Source organism: Salminus brasiliensis, chromosome 4 (assembly GCF_030463535.1).
Source record: "Salminus brasiliensis chromosome 4, fSalBra1.hap2, whole genome shotgun sequence".
In the NCBI taxonomy this organism is placed as follows: Eukaryota; Metazoa; Chordata; class Actinopteri; order Characiformes; family Bryconidae; genus Salminus; species Salminus brasiliensis.
The window spans coordinates 28,281,300-28,308,556 of NC_132881.1; the positions used below are offsets into that span (position 1 = coordinate 28,281,300).

At 40.5% G+C, this 27,257-nt stretch overlaps 1 protein-coding gene across 2 annotated transcripts in view; it reads left to right on the forward strand.

Moving 5' to 3' along the window:
* sema4ga (sema domain, immunoglobulin domain (Ig), transmembrane domain (TM) and short cytoplasmic domain, (semaphorin) 4Ga) overlaps positions 1–18,569 on the forward strand; it is a 48,851-nt gene extending 30,282 nt beyond the window's left edge. The window contains exons 9-16 of one of the 2 annotated variants that reach the window (XR_011979637.1): positions 1,584–1,759; positions 5,239–5,386; positions 8,025–8,247; positions 8,392–8,507; positions 9,396–9,550; positions 9,768–9,829; positions 10,520–12,680; positions 14,005–18,569. Coding sequence is in view for 1 of the 2 variants with exons in the window: in XM_072677857.1 (XP_072533958.1) it covers positions 1,584–1,759; positions 5,239–5,386; positions 8,025–8,247; positions 8,392–8,507; positions 9,396–9,550; positions 9,768–9,829; positions 10,520–11,448 (1,809 nt within the window). In the remaining variant the exon portion in view is untranslated. The other variant, XM_072677857.1, reaches the window with a different exon arrangement.
* Positions 18,570–27,257: the final 8,688 nt, after the last annotated feature.

Consider the following 27,257-nt stretch of genomic DNA (forward strand, 5'->3'; position numbering starts at 1 on the left):
CGTTGATTATCTTCATCTACAGTGGCATCTGTGAAGGAGTGGGATATATTAGGCAGAAAGTGAGCAGTCAGTTTTTGAAGGTAATGTGTTAAAAGCAGGAAAAACAGTCAAGCATAGTGCTACTTTGAAAAAAAAAAACTAATTGAGACTATGATCTCAAAACTGGTGGACATGTCATATTGGACCAAAAGTGGTCCAAAACAGGACAACCGGTGAACCAACAACAGGGTCATGGGCCCCTTACGACTCACTGATGCGATCCATGAAGTCCCCACCTCACAACTAACAGGAGTTGAGGGATTTACTCTTATCATGTCTTGGTGCCAGACACCACTGGACACATTCAGAAGTCTTGTGGAGTCGATGCTTTAAATGATATGATCTGTTGTGCACAAGGCAGACCTATTTAATATTAGGTAGGTGGTGATAATGTTATGACTAATCTTTGTATATGAATCACTCTTTAATAAGGCAAAAACAATTTAAACATTTAAAATGGTGTCCTTGATATCACCTTTCCAACCCCTCTGGATGTATTTCCTGTATCACTTAGAATGTCTGTTAAGACACACTTCACATATTTTACTTCCATCCATATTTACACACATTTAACTTGTAACATTGTAAATTCAGGGCATTTAAGGACATTCCAGAGTTCATCTGGGTCCTTTTACTGGGACCTAAAGAAACTTAGTATTTATAGTATATCTACCAGTAGAGAGTGTGTTTAGTGTGATGCTCTAAAATATTATTTAAGGATCATTTTTGTGCTGAGATGCTTTCAGGACACCCGGTCCCGGTTATTACAGCAGATTATGTGTATCTTCTCCTTTTCACTAGTTTACAGTAGAGGATGTTCTGCCTGTTTTTGTGGTATATGTCAGTGCAGCCCACTGCGCTAGGCCTGTTACAACATACTGGCCCTGGGGAGGCTCCAAATTGGAGAAAAATGCATGCCGAGGCATTTGGTGTAGGGTCCAATAAGAGTTATTCTCTTCTGGGAGACAGCGTGTAAATTAAATTTGCTCGATCCACCTGACAGGATGTACAATTTCTTCACTTGGGAAAAAAAACACCCAATCCAATCCGACCTGCTCCCGTTTCCCACCATCACACTGACAGCAGAATAAAGTACCACTGCCAAGAGCAAGCAAGTGATCCATGTATAAAGAAGGAAAAAGTCAGACTTAACTGTGCTGTGCATTTGCCAGTCTCAGTTTTCACTAATAGAATTTACTGCTGATTTTCTTAGCCCTGAGTAATAGCAGCATTGAGCCTTTATTAACCAATTTACAGGCTTTCCTGTTGTGGAAGCGCAGTCTCATGTGTGTCTTATAAACCTGAGGCTTGAAAAACTCATTACCAACACCGCAAGCCTCAACAAGCCTGCAGATCACTGCAAAATGAGAAGATAGCATATAAAAAAGACTGCAGTCTAAGTTGTGTACAAGATTTACAAAAATTTATTTTTATGGAGCAAGATTCAAATCTTTGAATCTTTAATCATTAAGAATGAATAAAACATAGTTTTTCAGTTGTTTACTTTATGTTTTGGTTCAGCAAAACTGTCTCCCCTCTTGTAGAGTGACAGAGGGGGTCTCCTGACCCTACAGAAGAAGTGGACGTCCTTCCTGAAGGCCCGGCTGGTGTGTTCTCTGCCAGACTATGAGTTCCACTTCAATGTGTTGCGAAGTGTGTTCGTGCTGGAAGGTCTCAGGGTTCAGGACACTGTGCTCTATGGCATCTTTGGTCTGGAGTGGTGAGTACTTGAAGTCTAAGCAAGTCGATATTCAGGATCTCTGCATGCTTTAGTGATTTGGTGGGAATGTGAGTAATCGACTAACCTGTTGATTTATATTTCTGATTGATATTTCTATTTGATTATTTATAACACAGTCTGAGCTGGATGTTAATGTTAATACCAGGTTAATATTAGGTGTAAACAGTCTCAAGTTGTTTAACTTTAAGTTGCCCTTTAGTTTTGGATTTTTTGTTTAATTTAACTTTTACTATGATTGGGTTAATAAAGCTTGTTAGCTTGTTGTCTTGCGTGGGCAAATACCTAAAAGTATACTTAACACATTTAACACCTTTGCACTGGTAACATAATACATTTTAGGTAAAGTAGCGGACCATTAAGCAGATATTGATGCTACCTAATAAATATGCCAACGACACAACATACTAATTGCATAGCTGGCTACAGGCAGATTAATTGTATTTGCTCTGCTTAATTAGGCTGAAAACTGGTTAACTTGTGAGTCCCCTTTAACAGTCAACAGTAGACACTCCTCCTAAACATTTAACAAACATCATAGATCATAAGTCCGACTGAGATTAGATTCCCAAATGCAGACCTGCTTATAGTTCCAAACCCTTCATTCTGGAAACTCACTGGAGGCAGCAGTTTTATTGATTAAATGGTAAATAAACAATTAACATTAATTTCATTAGGTTGAACTGTTTTCTCAACTCATTCATTGGGCTGTTGTCTTAAACGAATTAAACGAGTCCGTTATGAACATTCTCATGAGTAATTGTTTTTCATGTCAATAATATTAATGGTAGACCTGGCCTAAGTGTTGACGTCCTTCTTGTGTGTGTATATATATATATATATATATATATATATATATATATATATATATATATATATCGTAGTGACAATCAGCTCTTGCACACACTGTTAGTTGCTTGCTTCAGCAGAGGCATGATTTGCAATTCATCGAAAGCCAGGTTTAAAAAAACTTTTCAATCTTGACTCTTGATTGACCAGATCAGGCAGTGGAGATGGAGGCCAGCTCCTCACATGTAATCTTTTGCGGCAGTTGTACAAGAAGGCTCCTGCCTTTCTGATGCTGAGTTTGAGTGGGGGTGGCATGTGGTTGACTCCGGAGTGCCCCCTCGCTCGATAGCATCGAGATGGATGTGGTGAGGTGCCAGTCTGTTTTTTGTGCTCAGCTGTCCGTTTGGACACGCTCCTTAGGCTCGGCATGCCTGGGCCGGCTGACGCAGCCCATGCTGAAGCTCGCTCCACCAGTACAATCTTGGGGAAAATGGCTGACATGTTTTCTGGCTGCCTGGAGTGCACGTTATCTTTTATTCATTCAGTTCGGCTTCTCCGAGCTGATGTGAAAATGTGCCTGAAAATCCAAGCTCTGCTTCTATCTAAACATTACTTTGTGAATTTTTAAGGTCCTGTGTTGTAGAAAGCTGAACTCCCATCTGATTTTATTGTTTTTTATTAAAAAATGGTTGATTTAGCAGTGAGTTTTAAAACGTAGGGATCACTCCCTGGTCTGTTGAGTCCATAAGTGGAAAAGAAGCTGAAAAAACAGCTCAAATTCAAAATGTATATCTTGATATTGTAACGCAAAAACCTTGTACATCCATTTTGTCATCTTTCACTTTCTGACATAATCTTAGTTTTTTACATTGTGTCAGAAATCCACAATGAATAGACTAATAGAAATTATTCAAAAGGCTTGCAGTCTTTTTTTCTCCAAATTTAAGAAGTTTTGGAGATACAAAGTTTCTGTGTAACAGCAACAGTGTATTACGGCTATTCAGTCCAGTAACCCCCATGTACAAGGTAACATTACAGGGCATTCAATTAGAAGGTAGATCATATATACAAAACTCAAATCTAACTGGATTCCGGGGAAATATAATATAATATATTCTCCATACATCCTCCAGATATTCAATCACCAGAGGTCGCAATGTCTACAGTACAAATGTAAAGACTGTAAACCTATATATGTCCTCTGAGGTTTTATGTATGAGAATTGTATATGACACTGTTCATTGTTATTCATCAAATTATACGGGAATTTTAAAGACCTGCTGGATTTCCCATGTGTGCTTCAAGTGTGGTCTTGTATGGAAACCGGTATATATGGTGCGCTTCACTGGGCTGGAAGGTTTATTGTATCCAGTGGCTGAAGCCTTTTGGCTTTATTTCTAAAAGCCTTTGTTGTGTAACTGTAAATCTGGTATAAATAGGTCTTAAAGTGGCTGAAGCAGTGCTGCATATTGTCCTGAAGCTGTTAATGTGTGTCGGGACAGTGAGAGAAGAGTAGTTTTGATGAGTTGGCAGGCTGGGGTGATATATGACAAGAGAAGTGCAAGCTTATGAGTCAATGAGAAAAGGATGAATGGACAGAGATGAGCATGGTGACTGCTGAGTCAGAGAGAGCAAGGGTGAGGTGGAAGAACAAGGCAGGACAGTGGGAGAGTGGGGGAGGAATTAGCCTGTCAACCGAGGCCTGATCAACTGTTCACGGTGACCTGCAAGGTGAGGTTAAACTGTTGTTGTTAGGGAATGATTTTTTGTGACTACCAGCTACAAGCATATATGAACTTGAACCAGGACGTGTCTGTGAGTGTGTGTCTTTGTGTGTTTTCCATTGCTTGCTAAGGCTCTGGTGAGAAGAAATCGGGCCCAGACTCCTAAATGAAAGTCCTCCCAATCTCTTATTACTTTTTCATTATCTGTCCCTCCTCTTTAAAGCACTTTCCATCTCTTTCTGCTCCTCCCATGCTGTCCCCCTTCTCTCTCTCTCTCCACTCTCCTCTTCTTCAGTCACTGCAAATATAGTCTCCTTTCTCTCTCTCTCTCTCTCTCTCTCTCTCTCTCTCTCTCTCTCTCTCTCTCTCTCTCTCTCTCTCTCTCTCTCTCTCCATCTCTATCCTCCTTCTTTCCACTTGTCAGATGAATGCACTGGCGCTCTTGATGAGCTTTGTCTCTGTCCCGCTCTCTCGCCCCCGTCCTTCTACCTTCCCTCACCTCTCCTGCACGCTTTTTGATAAATCTGTAATCTATTTTCATGTTGCCATGGTAACGCTGTGGGCTTATGGAGGCTCTGTGCCGGCATGCCAAGACCTTGAGAAACAAAGAGATCAGCCGAGGCTCAGAGGCACAGAGAGAGAGAGGCAGAGAGAGAGAGAGAGAGAGAGAGAGGGTGGGAGAGAGAGAGCCTCTTCAGCTGCTAAAGCCAGCACACCCACTGCAAAACTCCATCAGACCTGGAGTGATTCACTGCTTTTCACAATGCAACTTTTTTGCCTTTCTCAGGCTTCTACATTGTTCCTCAGAAGCAGTTTAAAAAATGACAGATTGTGCTCATTTGTTCACAGATGCGCTAGGGCTTTTATTCAGCTGCGTAGTGAGTTGGGGGCCTGAATGTCATGCATGGCTGCTCTGAGGTTGCTCTAAACATGGTTATTATTTTACAGGAAAAGCGTGAAAGCTTCTGCCATCTGCCGCTACTCCATCAGCGATATCCAGCAGGCTTTTGACGGACCCTACATGGAGAGTCAGGAGGACGCCAGTGCCAAATGGACAGAGTACACCGGGAAGGTGCCTGAGCCACGGCCCGGCTCGGTAAGCTGTAGGGGTGTTCAGAGACACTGCTTTTTGCAGTTGTATCTGCATTTGTTTAGCAGGAAAACTCAGCATTAGATTTGCAGGCAATTGCAGAAGTGGGTGTGACTTAAAGTGTAAATGGGTGAGGGGGGCTCTAAGATATATTTGCTTTTTATTTGTGGTTTTATGAGTATATAATAATAATAATAATAATGCTAAAAGCATCATTATAATTATAATTACAATATTATTAGTAGTATTAATTAGTGTTAATATTATTGTAATTTTGCATTTATTGCTAAAAACAGATTATATCTAGATTATTCTCATGAGAAATGATTATAGTATAAATTATTGTTATTAGTAGTAGTTTTAGTCTTATAGTACTATTGTTATAATTATTAATATTATTATCATCATAGTATCATAGATATATATTTTATTATTATTTTTGTTATTATTATTACTCATTAATAATGGAATGTTAGGGCGAGGAAAAAGGGCAAGAAGAAGAATGTTTTATTGACAAGTACTAAAAGCAGGATACATTAAATCAGGGTAAATCAGCAGGAGATTCTGCCTCCGTTTATGTAGTAACACTTAACAATGACTTGTGTTGCAACAACAAAATTCCAGAGCAGTCACCAAACTTTAGAAGTGCAAATGTTCATTGAAAAATGCCACTTTTCAGAACTTAGAGATGCAAACATCTTCACCGAAGTCTCTGAGTTCATTTCAATGAATAATTCTCTGTCTCTGTAGTCGTAGCCTCCTCCCTGCCTCTTTGTGTACAAACTGTATTCAACCCCTCCCATGTCTGCCTACTGAAGTAAGACGAGGAACAAAGTGACCTGCAAAACAAATACAAATAGTTCTGGAAACATTCAGTAGAAGCAATCATATCAAACCCACTGCTTGTGCATTCTTGAAAGGTGTGTTTGTATCCGGGAACACCTTCACTAAGCTCTGTGGTGATTGTATGGTAGCAGCGCCCTGCCCTGCAGTCTCGTCTTACTCCAACCTGCTTATCCTGATCCAGCCCTGCAACTCGACCTGCTGGCTGACTCCTAATGTCAGCAACGCTGCTTGGGTTTCTAAGCGCCGAACACCCTGCGTCAGAGTGCGGCTAGAGTGTTGGGATCAGACTCAGGAGAGAAGCTGCAGAGCAAGCCGAAACACAAGCCCCCAAAAAGCCCTCAAAGCTCATTGACATGGAGATTAGGAGTAGGCAGAAAAGCCGGGCTGGTAACTGGTTCAGGGTTTTAAAACCCTGACATTTCTAATGAGCACCTGCACAGGCTTGTGATATTTCTCATTTTAAAATGTAGATGTTTAGATTGCTTTAGAAATTATAAGAATGAAGATCTCAAATTTGCCTCAAAGTTCAAAGAAGTTGCACATTTCTTCTAGAACTGTGTTGAAGCTGCTGTCATTTCTTTCATGGTGCTTGAAGTTTCCATTGATTTACAATTCTTCATTCATTTGCATATTCACATTTGATTGCACACATTTGAAGACTAAGAATAGCTTAATGTAGTCTCTTTGATATTGTCACAAGACTGGATGGGCAGGAAATTGGTGGAAGTCATATGGCGGCAGGTGCAGGCACTTTGGTTCAGAAGAAATGCAGTGAGCCTGGTTTCTGAAGGCCACAGTCCAGCAAAGTATGGACATCACCACAGAAACTCAGTAGGCTGGATAATTTAAAGCAAAAATGTGTATTGTCCATTAAACCTCTTTCACAGGATGTTCATAAATTCACTAGTTGGCATGAGAAGGACAAACAGCACAAAACAGAACAGCCACTCTCAACATCATTTGTAGAGGAGAAGGTAGAAGGTGGTGAAATTTTGTGCTTGTTTAAATTATGGAAGCCGTTCAAATTGTTCAAACAGAGAAAGGGAGCTCAGTTTCTTTCATTTACCTGCCTGGAAGAAGAATGTCAGCCTACCTTTAGCAAACACTTCATAGTGGTTACTGGATTATATGCTTTAGGACTTTTGCATGTCCTTTACTAAAAAATGTGTGACACATAACTTTATTAACAGATATTAATTCTTTATTTCATTTTTTTTTTTTTTTTTTTGTATTTTTTACAGTTTTTGTATTTTTGCCAGTTAGCCCAGCCCTTCCTGTAGCACTAGCAATGCTCCTGACACTAGGATGATAAGGGCTTAACACATGTCTCCTCCTATACATGAGAAGCCAGCCTCCTCCTCTTTTGGAACTGCCTTTTCGAATTGCCATCAGCTAACACATGCCTGTGCCAGCCAACATCGCTTAAGAGTGATGAGGGGAGAGAGCGCTGTATACCCACCTGTAGAAGAACCACTTTTAGTTCCATAAAGAACCTTGTTTTAAATAGAGATGTGGGAGTGTGAAGACCCTTTAACACAAGTGATGGTTCTTTAGACTTTTAAAAGGCTCTTCACACTTCTTTATGGAACCAAAAGTGGCTCCTCTGTCCTCAGAAAAGCAGTTTCATTTTGAAGAGTGCACTAAACTAAATCAGGTGGAGCAGAGAAATCTGCTCAGAGATAGATCAGTAAGACTGTCCCTCCAAGGCTAAACACGCCTTCAGCAGGCTCCTGTCGCTGTGTTGTGAAGGTCATGCTGTATGCATTATGTCTGATCTCCGCCTCCCTTTGCTCCTCAGTGCATCACGGATCGGCTCCGGGCCAGAGGCATCAACTTCTCCACCGACCTGCCCGATGACGTGCTGCACTTCGTCCGCCGCCACCCTCTAATGGCCAGGCAGGTGCTCCCTGTGGGAGGACGCCCCCTACTGTTTAAGAGGTCCACAGACTACTCCAAGATAGCCGTGCACAGAGTGACTGCACTGGATGGTCAGATGTACCATATGCTTTTCATCGGAACAGGTGTGGTTTAGCCACTCATTTCTCTTTAGAACAGTTAGCTATTCTACACACTGGGCTAAAGGCTGTGTGTAGTTTATAAGGTGTATTAATGTGGTATGCTGTTTCTCAGTATTATTGATCTTGTTGGGTGTTTGTTTGCTGCAGATGAGGGCTGGCTCCAGAGAGCAGTGGAGGTTAAAGGTCAGCTCCACATCATCGAAGAGCTGCAGTTGTTTGAAAAGCCGCAACCTGTGGACAGTATAGTCATCTCTGAGAAACAGGTCAGCAAGTGAATTTGTTAGCTTAGAAATATGGTGAAATTAGTGTGTTAGTGGTGGAATTCTACAAATTTGTCTGGTGATTAGAGCCAAATCAAGGACACCATTCATTTGTTTAATTTCCACATGCTCTTAATAATAGCATCATGAAAACAGCAAAAAAAATTATTTCACAGAATGTACATCATATAAGCCTCAACAACTAAATTTAATTTAACATTTTTTTAGTATTTAGTGTTTCCACCATTTACCTTTCTATAGTTTCCAGTGAAGAGACTCACTTTCAGTTGTTGGGTCTAGTCTCTGGTGCGGTCAGTCCATTGTTCTGAGGACATCTTGATCAGCTCTACATCCTTTTACAGTCACAGTCTTCTCACAGTGGAAGGATGGATAAAAACACCTGTGGATTTTTACAGATCTAAAGCAAGAGTGGAGCTTAGTTTTCTCTTGTCTCTTAAAAGATGAAAGTGCTGTTAATGTGATGGGGGCTGTGTATGTGGTATATCAATTCTTACATGTTTGTTAGGGGTCCCAATTAATAACTTTTACTCAATGGTAATAGAACAAGGGTGGTTTTCTGAGCGATGCCATAGAAGAACCATTTGTTGTAAAAGAGGCAATGTGTGAAGAAGCTTTTTAAGGTTTAAGGAAGTCAGTGTACATAGTGTTTGCCAATTTAAAGGTTTTTACACTCTTGGTCTCATGCTCTTAACAAAAATGGTCCGTTATAAAATCAAAATGGTTCTTCTGTAGCATCACTCAAAGAATCCTTTTGCAGCATATTTATTGATTAAGATGGTACTTAACATTATTCTGCCATCAGCAATAACAATATGTGTATTAATTAATTGTGTGTATAACTGGTTGTCTGTTTTGACCCTTGACTTCTAGATGAGTGTGTACGTGGGCACACCGTCCACAGTCGTGCAGCTGCCTTTGTCCACATGTCACAGGTATTCTTCCTGTTTTGACTGTGTGTTAGCACGGGACCCTTTCTGTGCTTGGGATGGAGTGGAGTGTGTGGAGGTCACCTCACATACTGACAGGTAGGAATGTTGGATCTCTGGACCTTAACTCTGTTGCATTGCACTGTTATGAAAAGCTCTATAACTGTACATTTTAAAGGGTTTGTGGTTAAAATGCAAGTCTGTCTGTAGTTTTGAAAAGCCTTAAAAATGAATAGGATATTTAAATTCAGCTTTTTCTCTCTCAGGACTGCAGTGGAATCATCCAGAACTAATTGTGTTATCTTTGTATGTACAGATCCAATCTGACTCAAGACATCCTGAATGGGAATGAGGGCTGTGAGAACGCTGCAGCAGATGGTATGCATACTCATTTCTTTTTGTATCCATCAGGCGCTGGATCCCAAAATGATCAGAGCAATGGAACAGGAGGAGCAGTCACTGAAATCATTGCTTAAGTGCTGCATTTATAACTTATGCATCATTTCAAATAAGGGAGGCCTTAAACCTCATTATACAGTATATCTTCTGCACACCCATTTGCATATATATATAGTGTGAGTAACAGAGAGAGAGAGAGAGAGAGAGAGAGAGAGAGAGAGAAAAGATTTCACAGAAATTTACTCCTCAAGTCCAGGTCCAAAGATGTTTCCAACATTATTGATCCAAAGATTTGACCTTCAGTCTATGTTGTATCAACCAAACAACCATCAACAGCTACATAAAAAAAAAGTCAGTTGTCAAAGGCCAAACGTACACTAACATGTAGAACCCCATGTGGCTTTCTGCTTTTGTTGCCCATCTGCCTCGAAGTTTGATGTGTTGTTTATTCTGAGATGCTTTTCTCATGTTACTGTCTCATGAGTTACTGTAGACTGCCCGCTGTTTCTTGCTCACCTTTACCTAACAGTATAATTTTCTTGCAAATCATTATAATTTGTGATTTTTATAGCCTGCTTTGAAGAGCTCTCTCTTTACAGTAAACAGAATGGTAAAGCTATAACAGCTGTACCTTCTTTGTTCCCCAATGGTCTATCTGTTCATTTTCAGACCTGGTGCTCCATCGTGCTCGCTCAGTGATGGCAGGGGATGACGTGCTGCTGCAGTGCGAGCTCAGCTCCAATCTGGCTATCCCACAATGGACACTGCATGGGCAGGAGCTGCAGGGATACGGGCTCAACTCTGGCTACCGCATCGGCACCGATGGCCTGCTGGTCATCGAGGCTAGACCAGAGCAAAGTGGCGACTACAGCTGCTACGCTTTGGAGAGCGGTGTTCGCGTTCCTGTGGTGATCTACACTTTGACTGTGCGTCACGACCTGCCTCTAGTTCCACCCATAGAGGTGACTCATCCACCTCACCTGAGCGGTGCCACCCACCGTACCACTCAAACACACAACAAGAGCAATCAGGACATGACCGTGCACCCTGCTCCTGCCCCCCAGCCTCCACAACTGGAGTTCCTGTCCTTGAGGAACATGGAGGCTATGTACCTTTCTCTAATCACCATTCTTGGGGGACTGTGCCTCGTCTTGACCGTTGTCCTGCTGTATGTTGGGTTCTGCGTGCAGAGCAGAAGGGGGAAATACTCTCTCCGGGCCGCAGCTGAGAGGAAGAGAAGTGGCCACATGGAGCTAAAGACCATCTCAAGTCACTGCAATGGCAAAGTGGATGCGTATGATGGTCTGCTGCAGATCGTACCTGGAGAAGCACAGGTATCTGCCAATAAGGAGCTTCCTCCTGCACCCCCGCTGCCTCCACCACCGCCAAGTGCAGAATTTGAATACACCAATGGCCTCTCAGCTACCTTGCCCAGCGTCCTTCGCAAAATGAACGGCAACAGTTACGTGTTGCTAAGGCAAAGTGATGGAGACACCACGTCTCCGCTGTATTACTCCTTCACAGAAGAGCTTAACCGCATCCTGGAAAAGAGGAAGCACACTCAGCTGTGTAACAAACCTGATGAGAGCTCAGTGTAAAGCTTCAGAAAAATAGAGCGCCCCCTGTGGTCGGGTGGGTTGATTGCAAGTAACTGCTGAAATGTCACAGGGCAATTGGATGCTAACTGAAAGCATGTACTTCATCCTAACTGAAATGCAGAAGAGGTTTTAGAACAAACCGTAAGAGAAGGGTCCTGTGTTTCTGCTCAAAGACATTTTCAATTCTGGTCTGTTGTTGTTGTGAAGCAAACAAGCTCTGTGAACATGACAAACAAGAACAGAACATAAGTTGTGACTCACACAATAGATAATCTACCTCGGAAGAACTTTTTATGAACTTTGAATGGATGACATTTTATCTATGTCAGTGTGTTCATTAGCTGGGTGTGACTGGGACTGATGAGGCCAGAGCAACAGGACAGGACTATTGCATTTATTTCAGCATAGAAGTATGCCTGTGTGGCCAATGCACCATATGAGATACAAAGCCAAAGGCTTGGACATTGGCCTTGTGGAATATTTTTCTCTTTGCATAAAGGAACCACTAGCTGGAGCCTGTACATTTCCAGAGAAACATTTGTTCTGGATGTGGCTGCTTTTGAGCAAAATGCTGGCTGACAGAAATTCAGTGTCAGATTTCTTTTGTTGTGATATTCTGTTATTTATGTCAACACTGACCACACCAGTGACCCATCAATACCCCAAACTAACAAATGCACAGCGTTTAATGTAACAGTGAATGCTGAAAGAGACTAATTTTGTAAATCCAGCTTTTATAGCTAACATTTGAGAAAATGTGAGGATGACAGTATTAACTACTGGGATGCACTTTAGTAGCAATGAGCATTAACCAGCAAAGGTGCTTGTCAGAACGGAAGTCCAGATTCCAGGATAGAAAAGGCGTATCCTTCCCAAATCAACCCCATCACTGGATCATAGACAAAATTACTTTACTAGTACATTACTAACTAATACATGAAACTTTTCAATTGTGAACCACTACATGTAGATTTCTTTTATTTTGATTTTTGTCAGTGAAGGTAACCAAGACATCCGTCCCACAATTAAAAAGTTCAGAACCCTGCTACAATAAAACATTACAGTTAATTGTGACCCTGATTTGGGGATATCAGAGTTCAGACCCATTCTGTGTCTTGTTTGGTTAACTCATGGTTTGAGTTAGTGTTCGTACAGATACAGTTCCCCGCTGACTTCACTGAAGCTCCAGAAATGTCTGCTTGCTGGTTCCACATGACATCAGAGCAGCAGAGGTAAGCTGATGTTGACATTGTGAGATAATCCTCTTGACACAAGCAATTATACCCACCTCTTACAGTCAGGCATTTGAGCCTTAAGAAGAATCATAGAATTAGAGCAGCAGTGGCAAATTTGTCTTCTACAGCCAGGAATACCCTTACCATAATAGGCATTTCAAGAACAATGAGTATTGTTCTACTTTGGAATCGGTGCTTAATTAAATTCATGAGTTCCAGTAAGTCCCTTGCATTTATTGCGCAAGTGTTGTTCCTGGAGGTTGCTCCAGGTTTGGGCTCCATCAGGGCTTGCAGTATTGTCAAGGAGAACAGAACAACTCCTCTTTGTCTGTTGAAATCTCAAGTGCAGTGAAGCTGAGAAGAAAACATCAAGGACATAGCCTAGATGAGTTCTGCTGATAGTTAGATCAGCTCGTTCCCATCTCTCCCTTTCTTTATTACACTCTCTCGCTCTGTTTAGAGCAGGGGTGCTTAGATCCTCTTCTGTCTCTGCTCTTAAAATTAAAGGTTCACAGAAGGTTATTAGTCAGATGCATGGTTCCAGGGAAAAACCTTCAAAAATACATGGAAGTTCTTTAAGGTTCTCATCTCATTTACAAAGAACTATTCACTTTAGGGTTAGAAAACCAAAACTGTTTGTAAATTGTAAATACTGTTCCAAAGAAGTGCACTATTTTATCTTTACTATTTCTTCCTCTCCCCTCTTATCTTAAACTTGCTCATCCGTTTATTTGACAAACTGCTCTAATTTCTGTGCACCTCACCTATGCTCTAATGAGAAAGGTGCAATTTGCATGAACGCCTGACCTCTCTGAGTCTTTAAGACCCATGCACTGCTTTTAGTCAGGCAGCACGTGCTCCTCACTCCAGCCTCTGCCTGAGAGCTTTCCATCCCTCAGGTCCAGCCTGCTAGCGAGAGAGAAGTGTGAGATTGCATCTAGCATGCCAGAACAGGTCTGGGGCTCACACAGATCTTGAATGTGGTCTTAATTCAAAGGCGAGGCAGAAGAAACAGAACAACATCTAAGGGAAGGGAGAGGCTAGAAAGTGAATGTAAATGGTTTGGGATAGGGTCATTAGACCCATTCAGACTCATTTTACTCCTACACACATTTAGGAGTGGTGCACCTTTTTACTTAAAGGGATGTTAGATGAAACACTGTTCTAATGAGTCAGGAACCAGCTGGATCTTTTTGATTGACTGCAAAACATTCAGTCTCACATCTGGTGTTGGGTTTGTGAGGTGCATTATTCTGTGCTTTTGGGCATAACATTAAAGCCGACTTTGACTTATTTCATTATTTGTGCTTTTTTTTTACAGGCCTGAAAAGGGCAGTTTGGTGCAGGTTCATGCTTCACTTCGTGCCATTTGAAGTGAAAGGCCAACAAGCCTGCTTCTGCTGATCTCTTAGAGGAGTGACACAGTTCTTTCAAATCAGTGGACTTTTAGTGCCTAGGCTGTGGGTTTAGACATATCAACACAAGGCAAAAAACTAAATCCATTAAGTAACTGGATAAAGAGTTTGCAAGTTTAGATATGTTCCCCCGTTCTCACTACAGACAGACTTTACAGTGGTTCAGTATTTATTTCAATGTGATGTACAGTCTGGATCTTAATGTTTAGTTTATTTTATAGTTTTTGTTCAAGTAATGCTGCATGTGCAAAAATTATGTCTTGTGTTTTTAGTTCTATAACAAAAATATAAATCACTGACATGAAAATGCTGCTTTCATTTCCAGTGCTGAGCACATAAATCTATACAACCTGCAAAAAAATAATATCTTGGCAAGTAAAGGTTTTCCTATTTCCTGTTTTTCAGCATTTTGTATTACATATAATATAATACAGGGGAAAATATTATCCAGAGCAGCAACAACAACCAAACACTTCCTATAACTGGAGATCAGTTATTTATATCGCTGTGAAGGTTTTTGGCCAACTCAGCCACACTGAAGGGCTTTTGGGTATGAACTGGCTGTTTAAGGTCCTTAGTACTACCACAGCATACACCAATTATGTTCCAGTCAGGACGTTGACAAGGCCACACAAAGTTTTTGTGTGAGCCATTCAGACTCAGCTCGCTGTCTTGCTGCATAGCTCAGTTTCTTGCACTTGAGTTTCAGATTGCAGACAGATGACTGGACAATCTCCTGCAGAATTTTCTGGTAGAGAGCAGAATTCATGGTGCCCTCAAAAATGTTGCTCAGACCACAGAGCAGCAGATTATCCCCTTTAGATATGACGTTTTTATTGTATAATGCTATGTTAGCTTTACCCCGTAAATGGACCCGTCCTCCAAGAAGCTTCACCTTCAACCTAGAACATTTTTCCTAAAGGCTTAGGGGTCAGTACGATGTTTTTGTGCGTGTGTTTTTTTTTTTTTTTTGCTTCCAGCTTTCTTATAGATACCATTTTGCCCAGTCTGTTTCTAACAATGGAATTATAAACATTCACCTTATCTGAGGCAAATGAGGTCTGCAGTTCCTTAGATGTTCATCTGGGTTCTTTTGTGACGTCCTGGATGTGTTGTTGTTGTGGTTTTGATAGGCAGTGACCTTTTGGTCTAAGTCACATTGCTGGAAATGTAAATGTTTAAGGAATGGTTAAATTCAACAGGGCTGACCGTAATCAAGTCAGGGTGCATACCTTGATTCCTCCCAATTATCAACAGCATTTGATTAATTGGTTGATTGAGGAACTAAGGAAGCAGTTACATTTGCAGAGGGCCAGTTAATTTGACCTTTTTTCTTTCAAAAATCTAAAAGTAATTCTTTGGTTTTGTTTGTTTCAAAAATAGTGCAGATAATTTCACTAAATAAAAGAGAACAAGTAAAAAAATCTTATAATATTCTAACAGTTATGAGGTCTGTGATGATTCCACTTGCCAAGATATCCATCTCTGAGTACAGAGAACTCTAGCTGCAGCAAGCTTTTCATATAATGCACATTCACAAAACAATCTCTGAGCTCTTAGAATAAACAGTCTGTGTTTGATGGTGATTTGAGAACATGTTTGTATGCCTTTTCAGTAGTGTGCAGAACTGTGTAGGCTGCCTCTGGATCTGCATGTAATGAAGCCATTTAGACTTGTGACGGAGAGCGGAGATGAATTATTGCCAACCCGCATGATTCTGACACGTTCTCACTCTCTTCGCGTGGGAAACGCACTCAGTCACACAGCGCTGTGTGTTCGGACAGGCCTGGGCTAAACTACACAGGCTAAATATGGATATGAGTACGACTCTATTTACCTATTTATTCCCAGAGAGAGTACAGAGTGTTGCTTGGTGTTTCATTACTGATAACACAATTAAAGTCAGATCCATACAAATATGACTGCGACCCAATTATTGTGAACCTTAGCCTCTGTACACCACCTCAATGGATCTGAAATCAAGATGTCATTAAAAGATGTCATTGTTTTTACATTCTCAAAAGTCATTGGACAAACTAACATAATTATAAATACAAGAATACTTGGATGAACAATTTGCAGTCGATGACTCAAAAAAGTAGAATTTCCTTCTACTGCAGCTGCTTTAAGTTGCTGCTTGTCTGTGGGTTTTCCTGCCTTTAGTTCAAGAAGCTCTTGTGTTGTTTTATAGGTCTGTTTTGGTTCATGTCCATCTGTACAGTGAAACAACTTTGGATTTGTAGTGTTTGACTGAATCTGAGCAGAAATGATAGCTCTATTGGAATTCTTATCTCTGTCAGTGGTCATATACCAAATAAACACCCAAGAACCAGTTCCTTTGGTGGCCATTTATGCCCAGGCCATAATAGAGGCTCCACCATGTTTGATGGATAATGTGGTATTGCTTTAGATCATGAATCCATTCTTTCCTTCTTCATACTCAATTTAATCTTGGTTTCATCTGTGCAAAAATCTAGTTACAGAACTGGCCAGCACTATGTAGATGGCTTCTAACAGTCTCATCTAACCTTTTTGTTTTTGAGTGTTTCCAGTGGTTTGCATCATGAGGTTAAATCGTCTGGATTTAAATTAATGAAGGCGTCTCTTGATTGTAGACTTTGAAAATAATACACCTACGTGCTTGATAGTGTTTTGGCTTGACCAGATGTTGTGAAGGAGGTTTTTTTTCTCCCAAGGAAAGAATTCATGTACTTCAGTGGTCTTTCTGGCCTTTCAGTGCATTCCTTAATTGTAAGAACATACCAAATTGGTGATTTTTGATCTGATCATTATTTTATTCAGTTTAATGATGAAACTACTTCACTTGCATTGACAGCTCCTTAGACTAGATTGCGAGTTCCTATAAACAGCTACCAAATACAAATTCAACATTTGGAAACAACCTTAGACCTTATGTGTTCATAATTTTAAACAAAATAATAAGTGAACAGGCCACACCTGGCCATGACACTGCTTATCTGTAGCCTGCAAATGTTTTTTTTTAAACTTTCTGTAATTGCTCTATTGCTCTATTTATATAATGTACTATTTTATTAAAAATAAATTATACTGAAAATCTACACTTTAATCATGATTGCTTCAATTAACCCCTTAGAAAGCCTATGGCCCACAAGCGGGCCAAAAGTGTTATTACAAACTTCTGTTACCAAAGAATAGCTCCACCAATTTGTACAGAAGTCCCTGTAGTCACTGAATAACATGACTTAGTGTGTAATAAGCCTTGGAGTGTTAAGAGGTTAAATTTGTTGTGGTGGTTTACTGAGGCAAAATAAACAAAAGAATTTGTCTCAGTCCAAATATTTATGGACCTAACTTTATTTCTAGTATGGACGGTTAGTGGAAAGGAGCATACCTGCCGTTTTCACAAGTTTCTCAATAAGCTGATCAGTGTGTCCTGTTGCGAAAGCTTGGACTTTGGGTTGTTTACATTTCATCCAATAAGTCCTAGAGCCAATGAACAATGTCAACGCCTGCAGAAGAGTTTACTTTGGCTCTTGTATAGCTGTTGCATCATCTTTTTTTTTCAGAAACAATAGTACTGCAACAATCTTTTTAGGCAGGTCACATCTTTCTAGGCACATCACATCACATCATATTCTTTTAATTGCCTTTGAATTCTGCATAATACCTGCACAGTGCATATCAGTATTCCTGATCTTTCTTCCCAATTGTGCAATTGCTGTGTAAAAAAAACAAAAAAAAACAATCACGTTTGTAAGAATCTGTCAGTCGCAGCACTAAGCAGAGCAGAAGCTGCAGTATGTTTAAGGAAATGGCTCTGGAACAGGTTGTTCTGCCTGTTGAGTGTTCAGGCAGGCTGAATCAGTTATCCTGTTTGCTCCCCATCTGCTGCAGGGAAAGATTCTAGCAGCCTTTATATCTGCCTGAAGCTTCACTCACTCCACTGCATGAGTTTGTTTTCAGCATGCCAATGTGTTCGGCATAGCCAGGCAGTCCTCAGGACCACAACCAATCTACAGTTTCATGATGTTCTAGGTCCCAAAACACCTATAGTAAATTATCAAGGGTTGTAAAATGCTAATTGTCTGCTATAATGAATAAGCTTGAGTTGATCACCTATATACCTATATAGGGTATAGAGTATCTTCATATAGTCTACTACAGCATTAATTTGTTTTTCATCTCCAGTATTTGTTGTTTCAGCCTATGGAGCTGTCTAATAAAAGGGGGAAGTTTACCTTATACCATATTTAAGGCTAATTTAAATACAATCCCTCCCTCACCCCCATAGTACCCCATTCAGTAGCAAAAAAGAGCGTGTTCCTCATATTGACTTTGTCCACACTCTTGATGACCAGAGGCATTTCAGGATCTTAAAACGTCTAGGTGTTTTAACTGCCTTTGCACACTACTGTATTCATCCTGTCGGTTGTGGTCATATCTGACTTTTTGTTGTTGTTAAGCTTTGCTGGGACACAATAAAACAAAGTCTGAGCACTGAGGTCATTTTGTTCATGAAAATATTTGGCCATTAATCTGCAGACTCTTTTGGCAACTACAGAATGTGGGTTTGCAGGCTATTGTTTTTTGATGAGATTGAGGCTTCTGTAACCAATTAATCTGAGCCGAGTTGTGCTAATTAAGCAAGCTAGATCAACATAACAAACAAATGCAACACTGGAAAGAACAGTGAGAGGAAGTGCTCTACTAGACTACACAAATTCAGCCAAACCAAAAAAGACCTAATTGCCAAATACTTTCATATTAGTCTAACATCCAAACTAACAACAAAGGACTGTAGACTGTCCCAATATATGATAACAAAAAAAAAACACAGATCTTACAGCTCCCAGTTTCAATATTACTCAGACCATAACTGTCCGAAATGTGTCTACTCAGGCAGAATTCAAAGGCAGGAAGGTACAGACCTCTGTCAATGTTTGAATAAAATACTTCCTCCTAAGGTACCTTCATTTTGATGATTTGTAAAGGCAATGTATCCCATATATCCTCAGGGTAAGCTCTGGCTCATTCAGAGAGAAAAAAGTAACATGGTAGATCATTTTCCCTTAATATTTCATTTCTGACAAGAAACTGTCAGTGTAATAGCCACATTTTGGCTATTGATGTCTAATGATTATATACTGACTTATAAGACAGCATAGGCAGCAAGGCATGGAGGCAGCCGCCTTCTGTTTTAAACACAGCCCTTATTCAGTTTGGAAACAAGTGGAAATGAGCACTGATTCATGATCTCCATGGAACATTTTTACAGCCCATAACAGTGCACCTTATGTATACTTACTGCTGTTCCAAAACAAATGACAAAACTATGTGTGTGGTTTGCCAATGGGCCCCACAACGCTGCCAATTCTGCCAAAAAACTCAAGTAATACATCTTTACGGCCCATGTCAGTCACAGGCCCATAGAATTGTCCTACCTTTTCCCCCATATGGTGTCTCTTAAAATGTGTCATCTAGAAGGGATTAGATGTGATTTTGGGTGAACTCCCCCTTTAACAAGGTCACTCTTGCATAAGCTAGTATTGACCAGACTCCAACAGATGCTATCAAACACACCTTGCTTCTCTGAATCGATGCACGTTTTTGGACCTTGTGCTTATATCAGAACCTCTCAGGTGACCCATACGTCACTGCAACCATGGTGAAGTTAACTCCAATTAGGCCGAATGCACAAGACTTGTATAAGCTTTTTATGATCTGCTGGGATCATGACAGCTCACAGGAAATAGCTTGTCTTGGCTTGTAAATGACAAATTTTCACTATATGTCCAAAGGTTTAGTATTAATTAATTAGTATTCATTAGTTTGTCTCCCTTTGCTCCCCTTTGGGAAAGCTTTACACCCCACTTCATGTTAAGGTTCAGGCTGAAGGGCATTGTTCTGGATCACTTAACCTCCACTCAAACTCATCCCATGCTTACTGGATTGTGCTCCATCACTCCAGAGAACAGTATCACTGCAACACTGCTACAGCCCAGTGAAAGGGGATGGGTGGGAGTAACTTTAGGCTCATCATATGGCTTCTCCAAAGTGTCCTATTCTTTTGGCACAGCTCCTCTATGGAGATAATACACACTGTGTGTGTGTGTGTGTGTGTGTGTGTGTGTGTGTGTGTGTGTGTATGTGTGTGTGCAGTGGAACATCTCTGTTAGCACTGGATGCATTTGAAGAATCTGAGTTTACTCATTAGAAGAGGTGTCTGGATACTGCTGGATAATTAGCTGCAGGAGTGCCTTTACCATGTCGCTCATTATTCAGCATTATGGTTGCGTCTCCATATTTAGCTCAGCCACCTCGGTAAAGACATCACTCTTGTGCTGTCTCAGCTGTCAATCAACTTTATTAGCCCTATCACTTTCAGCGAGGGCGTTCCCTGAGGAAGCTCCGGGTAAACAAAACCGCAGCAGAAATTTATGCAAACTCACACGGATATTTGAGCTGTCTGTATTGAGTTCAGAGAAGCCATCTTAGAAGGGGTCAAAGCAAAGGCACAGATGACATGAGCAATGCTGGATCTGTTTGTCTTTCTCTCTTTTTTTTTGTCTTTCTGTTTTGTTTTTTTTTTTTGTTTGTTTTTTGTTTTTTGTCTGCGTGTCATTTACAAAAAGCCAAAATGCTGTCGTTCCAGCTTTTGTCAACTAGACTGGTTCATGACTCATGCATGCACCCTCTACATTTTCCTGCCCTGTCTACTCTCTGTAGTGAAGTGATGGTGACTGTTTTAAAGAAGTAGTCCACAGGGAAATGGGGACTGTTTTCTTTGTAGTTTGGCCTGCTTCTGTTACTTTGCACCGGAGCAGCCCGCCCTGCACCAGACGTCGTACGGACGTTGTCTTTTTTGGGGCCATCTCAGGCGTTTTACATCTGATTGGGTCCAAACGTCTTCTTCAGACCACAGTTAGCCCTGGCTGGGTTGAAATAGCTGAAGCAACCTTAAAACAACTTTCACTTTGCAACCAGATTAAGGCGTAGAGGGACGTCTATTTCTAGACATCTTTACATCCACCTTTCACTTTTCAACCAGATCTCAACATTGTTGAGACGTCGTGCCTATCGTATCACAGACTGTCGTAGTTGAGACGTTATTTGATTCTGCAATTCTTATAACTCCACTTCAAATCTAGAGAATAACAATGTCCACGTACCTCAAAGCACACTCCATTCAGAAGAAAATCTAGCACATCCAAAACTGTGAAAACATGTAAAACATGTCCATTTCAAACCCTCAGAACTTATCAAATGTATTATATTTATATATGCCCCCCAAAATGTACATAGGTTCACCCAGCCCTCTAGTGAAATCCCTTTTTGAGCTGTAAACTGTGGCACAGTAAAATACAATGGCCGCTTGGAGAGAATATGGTGTTTTAATCATTCAGTTTTCTGAGACAAGCATGGACATCACCACCAGGCAGGCTGGTTAGAGGCTTGCTGTGACAACATGACTATTTTACTGTGGATTACCCAAACTCAAGAAAGCTAAAGCCGGGGAAGCCGACACTAGCTGACCGGTGTGTCCGCTCCCTCGAAAACAGACTGGATTACAGACTAGCGCTAATCCCACATAGCAAGAGAAACTCGAAAGCGTTTTGGGAGGAAGACAAACTTGGGAAAGCAAGCATTATTCATGCTAGACTTAGGTTAACCAGCTACACGTTGATTGGCTACAATCTCTTCAGCTAGCGAACTACACACCATGCCGAGAGGACACAGAGAGGACAGAAACAGAATCTGGTAAGACCCAGGACTAACAAAAAAAGAATATCACTGTGTTTCAGTGCTAAAAACAAAGTCATGCTGTAGTCTGCTATGCAGCTCCTGTGAACCGTTGCAGTGACACAAATCAGGCAATAAAAGCAGAACCAATCCTTAATTTAGTCCACCATGAAAGAAAAATCTGCATATTTCATTCTAAAGCAAATTAAGAGGGTTGTAAACAGGCTTGTAAAAGCATATCAGGATAACCAAAGTCTCATATTTACTATTCATACTTTAAAAAACTAATAAATGTTTTATGGCACCAGTAAGTTTGCAGATCCATGGTTGGCTGCTGAATCCTGCTAAAGTCCTCCAAGGCGTGACCTGCAGCTAGCTATGAGCACTCCTCCTACACAAAGTGCTGGAAATGTCACCGGCGCCACCGCACCTCAGGTATCACTGACTAATTTGTTATTTTTTTTAAGGCTCTGGCTGTGCTGTGGAAGAGGATTGGAGGCTGTCTTGCTGAGACAGGCAAAACACACTCTGGAGGAAACTGCGGGGACCATATAGTACATAGCTGTTGCTTAGCAACCTACCAAAAAAAAACTGTCGTTCGTTTAGCTTTGTGCTGTTCATGCCCAGGTACTGCTGGGCTTTGTAGAAGTCAAGTGGCTTAGGACCAACCGACCTTTACCTTGTCTGGTCAAGGACAAAGGAGACAATTAAAGACTAAAACACTGCAAAGCCATAATACGCAAGGTGTCCAAAAGTATACAGACATGTTTTCAAATGAGCCAGTCCAGCTATTCTAAGATGCATTTAACGCTGACACAGGTGTTCTGGAGTGATGGATCGCTGCTGAAGACCTTTGAGATGAGGATGTTGAAAGTGGCATTTGTGATCCAGAACTATTCATCCAATCAGTACCTCACTAGTGACCTCATTGTGGCTGCATGCAATCAAATCCTCACAGCAATGATCCAGCCTAGCCAGCGTAAAGCCTTCCAGGAGGAATAGATGACATTACCCAAGCTGAGGAGAAAATATTGCCCTTGATTACAGAAAAAAACATTAGATAAGTAGGTGTCTATGAAGTTGTGTGCGTACAGCGTAGATCTGTAAATTGTGCAGTTGATTCATTCGCCACAGGCTGTATGTTTGCAGTGATAATAAACCATCCCTTGTTACCATAGGCAATAAAGAAACAGTGACATTTTCCATTGCTGCTAGACAGGTATGCAACATAACTGCTTCCACCTGTCAGTCTAGTTCAGCAGTTTAGGCCTTAAACGTATCAGCCCGGTTCTTTCAGTCAAGAGTACTACTGTAATTTCATGTAATTGCCAACACAACATCCACAATTTAACCAGAAAAACAAAAACACCTCCACACTGCATTTTCCGCCTTCATTTGACAGCACTGTGTCATGGCAACAAAGCCCTTTGTTTCTTTATGTTATATTTGCATTGGTCTGACTTCCTAGATTATCTAAATTATTAGACAATCTGAAATGGTATAGAGTTTAAGACAAGACAGCACTGAGAGTAAAGAAAGACTAAAAATGTCTATTGGATGTGACCTTAAACATCCCAATAATGTACTTGCTCAGCACTGTGGCAAGCATTTTACTGGAAACCTACTCTTGATTATTTTACTTGCATAAAATCCATCAGAATCTAATAACATTGTCATAAGCCCCCAAAGTCATATTGATCTAGTAGCTGTTAAAATGTCTATTGATGTTCTTCACCATTAGAAGATTTGTGAGATGAATATCCCCCAGTTTAACCCAGTTTCTCTTATTATTGATGGAAAACTATGCAAGTAAGGGTGTGCTTCTGGTGCCACCTATTGAGGTTCATGTGTAAATTCACAAAATCTCCAAAAGCTAGATTTAAAAATGAGCAGCCGAAGTAGGAGAGCACAGACAAAAATGGTAAGAATACGATATTGATATTAGTATTATGATACAGCATGTCATTCATTGTTTCTTATGAAAACCAAAGGTATGAAAAGAAAGGTTGGATTTGCTGGATTAACTGTTTCTACTACATTGTGGAGCATTGCTGTAAGAAGTTGATTGTAATCAGCAACAAAAGCATAAGTAAGGTCAGGCTGTCTCCACCCCAACAGATTCATGTTTATCTGCTTCAGAGAGTCCTATTGTATTGGCAGTTCAATGTTTGTTAACACACCTTCTAATGAATACATTCAGCTACTTTAAGTTGCACCTATTGCTATGCATCTACATATGTGCATATGTCCACAAACATTTGGACATTTGTGTATATATTCTCATTGTATATTACTTTGTATTCACAGTGTGAATAAACCGAAGTAACGCCAAGTAGAGACTGCACTGACTTTTGTATGCTCAGAATACTGAAAGCAGCTCTTTTTAGACAGCTTGATGAAGAAGCACGCTTGGCCTTTGTGGGTCAAAAAGAGTGGTTGGTGGTGTCTGCTAATGTGTGAGGCACAAGCAGGGCCAGTAATATGTGTCTCACAAAGTCACAAAATGCTGCTTGAAGGTCCAGTTTTTGCTAATTACCAAACATTGTATCTAAATTAGGAAAGAAAATGAATAAAACCCATAAACAATTTGAGCCTCACACAAGTTCACATAGTATTTTATGTTTGATAATGATGATGAGCCAAAATAGTTGTGTTGGCATAACTTTTCACATATGCAACACACTCATCTTTTAGTGTTTAGGCTGATGTGCAGGTGTGTGCGGACTGCAAGGGTAAGTGTATACCATCTATTGTCAGTACAGTACATAAATAAGCCTCCAGAAATTAGTGTTTTCAAAATAAACCTAAATAAGCCTCAGTGACAGCATCAGCCATGTCAGGTAGGATTTCCCCAGTCTTTGAGTCCATTGAGCCTATCCTTAATTCATTTCCTTCCATTATGTTAATGTAACATGTAGCATACTGGACACACACACACACACACACACATGCTCTTTAGCTTTAACACAATGGAAATTAAGGAAAGCTTATGCCACCCACAACTCATTTACCCATGTACATGCAGTGCAATATATTACACTGGGCCCCACAACTCTGTCAATAATCAGTTAATACATTTTTATGGCCCCTGTCAGTCACAGTCAATTAGAATTTCCGTAACTTCACCCCATACGGCGCCCCGGAACACAAGACAATGAAATTAAACGCAATAGAACCAATTAAATGTTAATGACTAAAGTACTACAAATACTACAATACAAGTAATTGAGTGCATTATTTTATTATGCACTTCTGTATTTCCTATAAATTATTTTTTGGGAAAACAGATCTCATACAGTCTATTCTAAAAGGTCTATTCCACAACCAGCACTGCTCCCAGCGGACCACATACACACACACTTATAGTACACACATGTTCAGGGAATAGAGATCCCTCAATGTAAAAATACAATCCCAACACACACACGTGCAATTAAGAGTCATACCTGTAAATAATCTGTAAATAATATTGTTATTGCTTTTTACTTCTATTATTTATTTTGTGGATATATTGGTAATTTATCTACGTTTTTGCATCTGGGTGTCTTGCTATCCCTTTTCTGCTGTGACACTGAGAATTCTCCCACTGTGGGACTAATAAAGAATTATCTTATCTTATGTTATCTTAAAAGAAACACCCTGTCATTAATATGCCAGTTCTGAGATTGAATAAAAGGAATTGATCCATGTGTTGTATCTGCTTGCTTCCACCACTAGGGGCCAGTAATAACTCATTCTGGCCCTGAAAATGCTGTCCACTACACTCAGAACTGGTCAAAAAGTAAACACAGCAAGAGCCACAGTGCTTAACTAAAATGTACTGTAAAATGCTCACCGATTAGCATCTGAACTCAGAGGAATTCAGATTAAGACTGTGTTCTGTTATTTCTGCGCTGGAGCATTGTCTAAATCTGCAGATGCTGGGTAGAGTGAGCACTGAAACAATGACGTCTATCTACAAATACCAATGTGAGCAGTGAGTCAGTGCTCTGGGGAAGATTCTAAGGCCATATGAATAGTTTTCTGGGAAATGTTTGGGTTGATTCCCAGACAAAACAGCACATGGTACGACAATTTAATAAGGCGCAAATATTGCATCTCAAATTCCATCTAGAACACAGTGACGGGGAGGAAAGTCCATTTCAGGCCTCAGCAGATTTTCTGGATTCTTGTTTTTTAAGTGTCAGTCTTACTTAACCACATTCTTGTGAACATCTTAGGGTGAGAACAGCTTACACAGAAGTGTGTGATGTGTCTAATGGAGGCACTGAGTGAGTGTTAAGGCTAATTGGAAATGAAAGAAGGGCAGTTTGACTGATTTTGGATGACAAGTGTGATGGCAGCTGCTGCAAGTATAATATTTTTTCCCACCACTCTTCGTCATGCTGTTACTCTCTCTTTCATGGTCTCACACAGACATTCTCATACACACACCCATACATATACAGTGACAAGTGCTTGCTCAGCACTAAATCTTAGCCTATAATGCTTTTCACTGGCCCTGAAATGGAGCTGGTGGGCCATGGTTTTATGACCCACTCAGTAATATTCAAGGCATGCAAAATAAATGCAGAAGTCAAAACAACACTCACTGACTAAAGTGTTCTCAGAGTTTTTCCCTCAAATGGAGTGAAGTTTAATTGAGTTAGATGATCCCTCTAAAATATCCTGGATTAAAGCTTATCACACAGGGTGTTTATCTCTGAGAGGATGTGCTATAGGGGTTTAACCCAGTTAACAATGCACATAGACACACAGTATGCCAGTTAGCCTATCACGTAGCTGAATCACCCTCAGCTCTAGGGGGTTTCTGAGGTACAGCTGATTACTGTGGAGAAGTGGAGAAGGTTAAAAATCTCTGGCTCGTGTTGTCTGGCTGTAGCATCTGCCTACTTTACCTCTGAGCTTCTCACCATCTTCGGAAGACTTGAGTAAGAGGATTATATCTGGATTTGAGCTCAGTGGGGAGGCCATTGGAGTTAGGTGAATTTAGTCGATCATCTCCACCCTCCCACAACCATACACACATGTACAGTGTCATTAGAACATGACATACCCAGAGCTGTAAGTAGGTGTTATCAGATTCTGATGTATAAAAAAAACACTGTAATCCCATTCCAGCAGCAAGGCCTCCTTTATCATACAGCGGTTAAAGGTTTAAAAAGTACTTCAGCAGTTTTCAACTTCATCACTGTCGGCTGCATCTGTGTCATAGCATCAATCACCACAACAAATCATATATTATATTATATTATTATATTATATATTTCCTACATTTATATATATAAAAAACCTGTTGATTTAAGACACATACACTAGAAGCCAATGAGCAGCTGCGTCTATAATTTATGTCTTTTAAGTCAACAGGTTCTCTGATCTTTCACTAAATCTTTCACTGTTCATGTTAACTGAGAGTATGTTGGGGAGTCAGGGATGA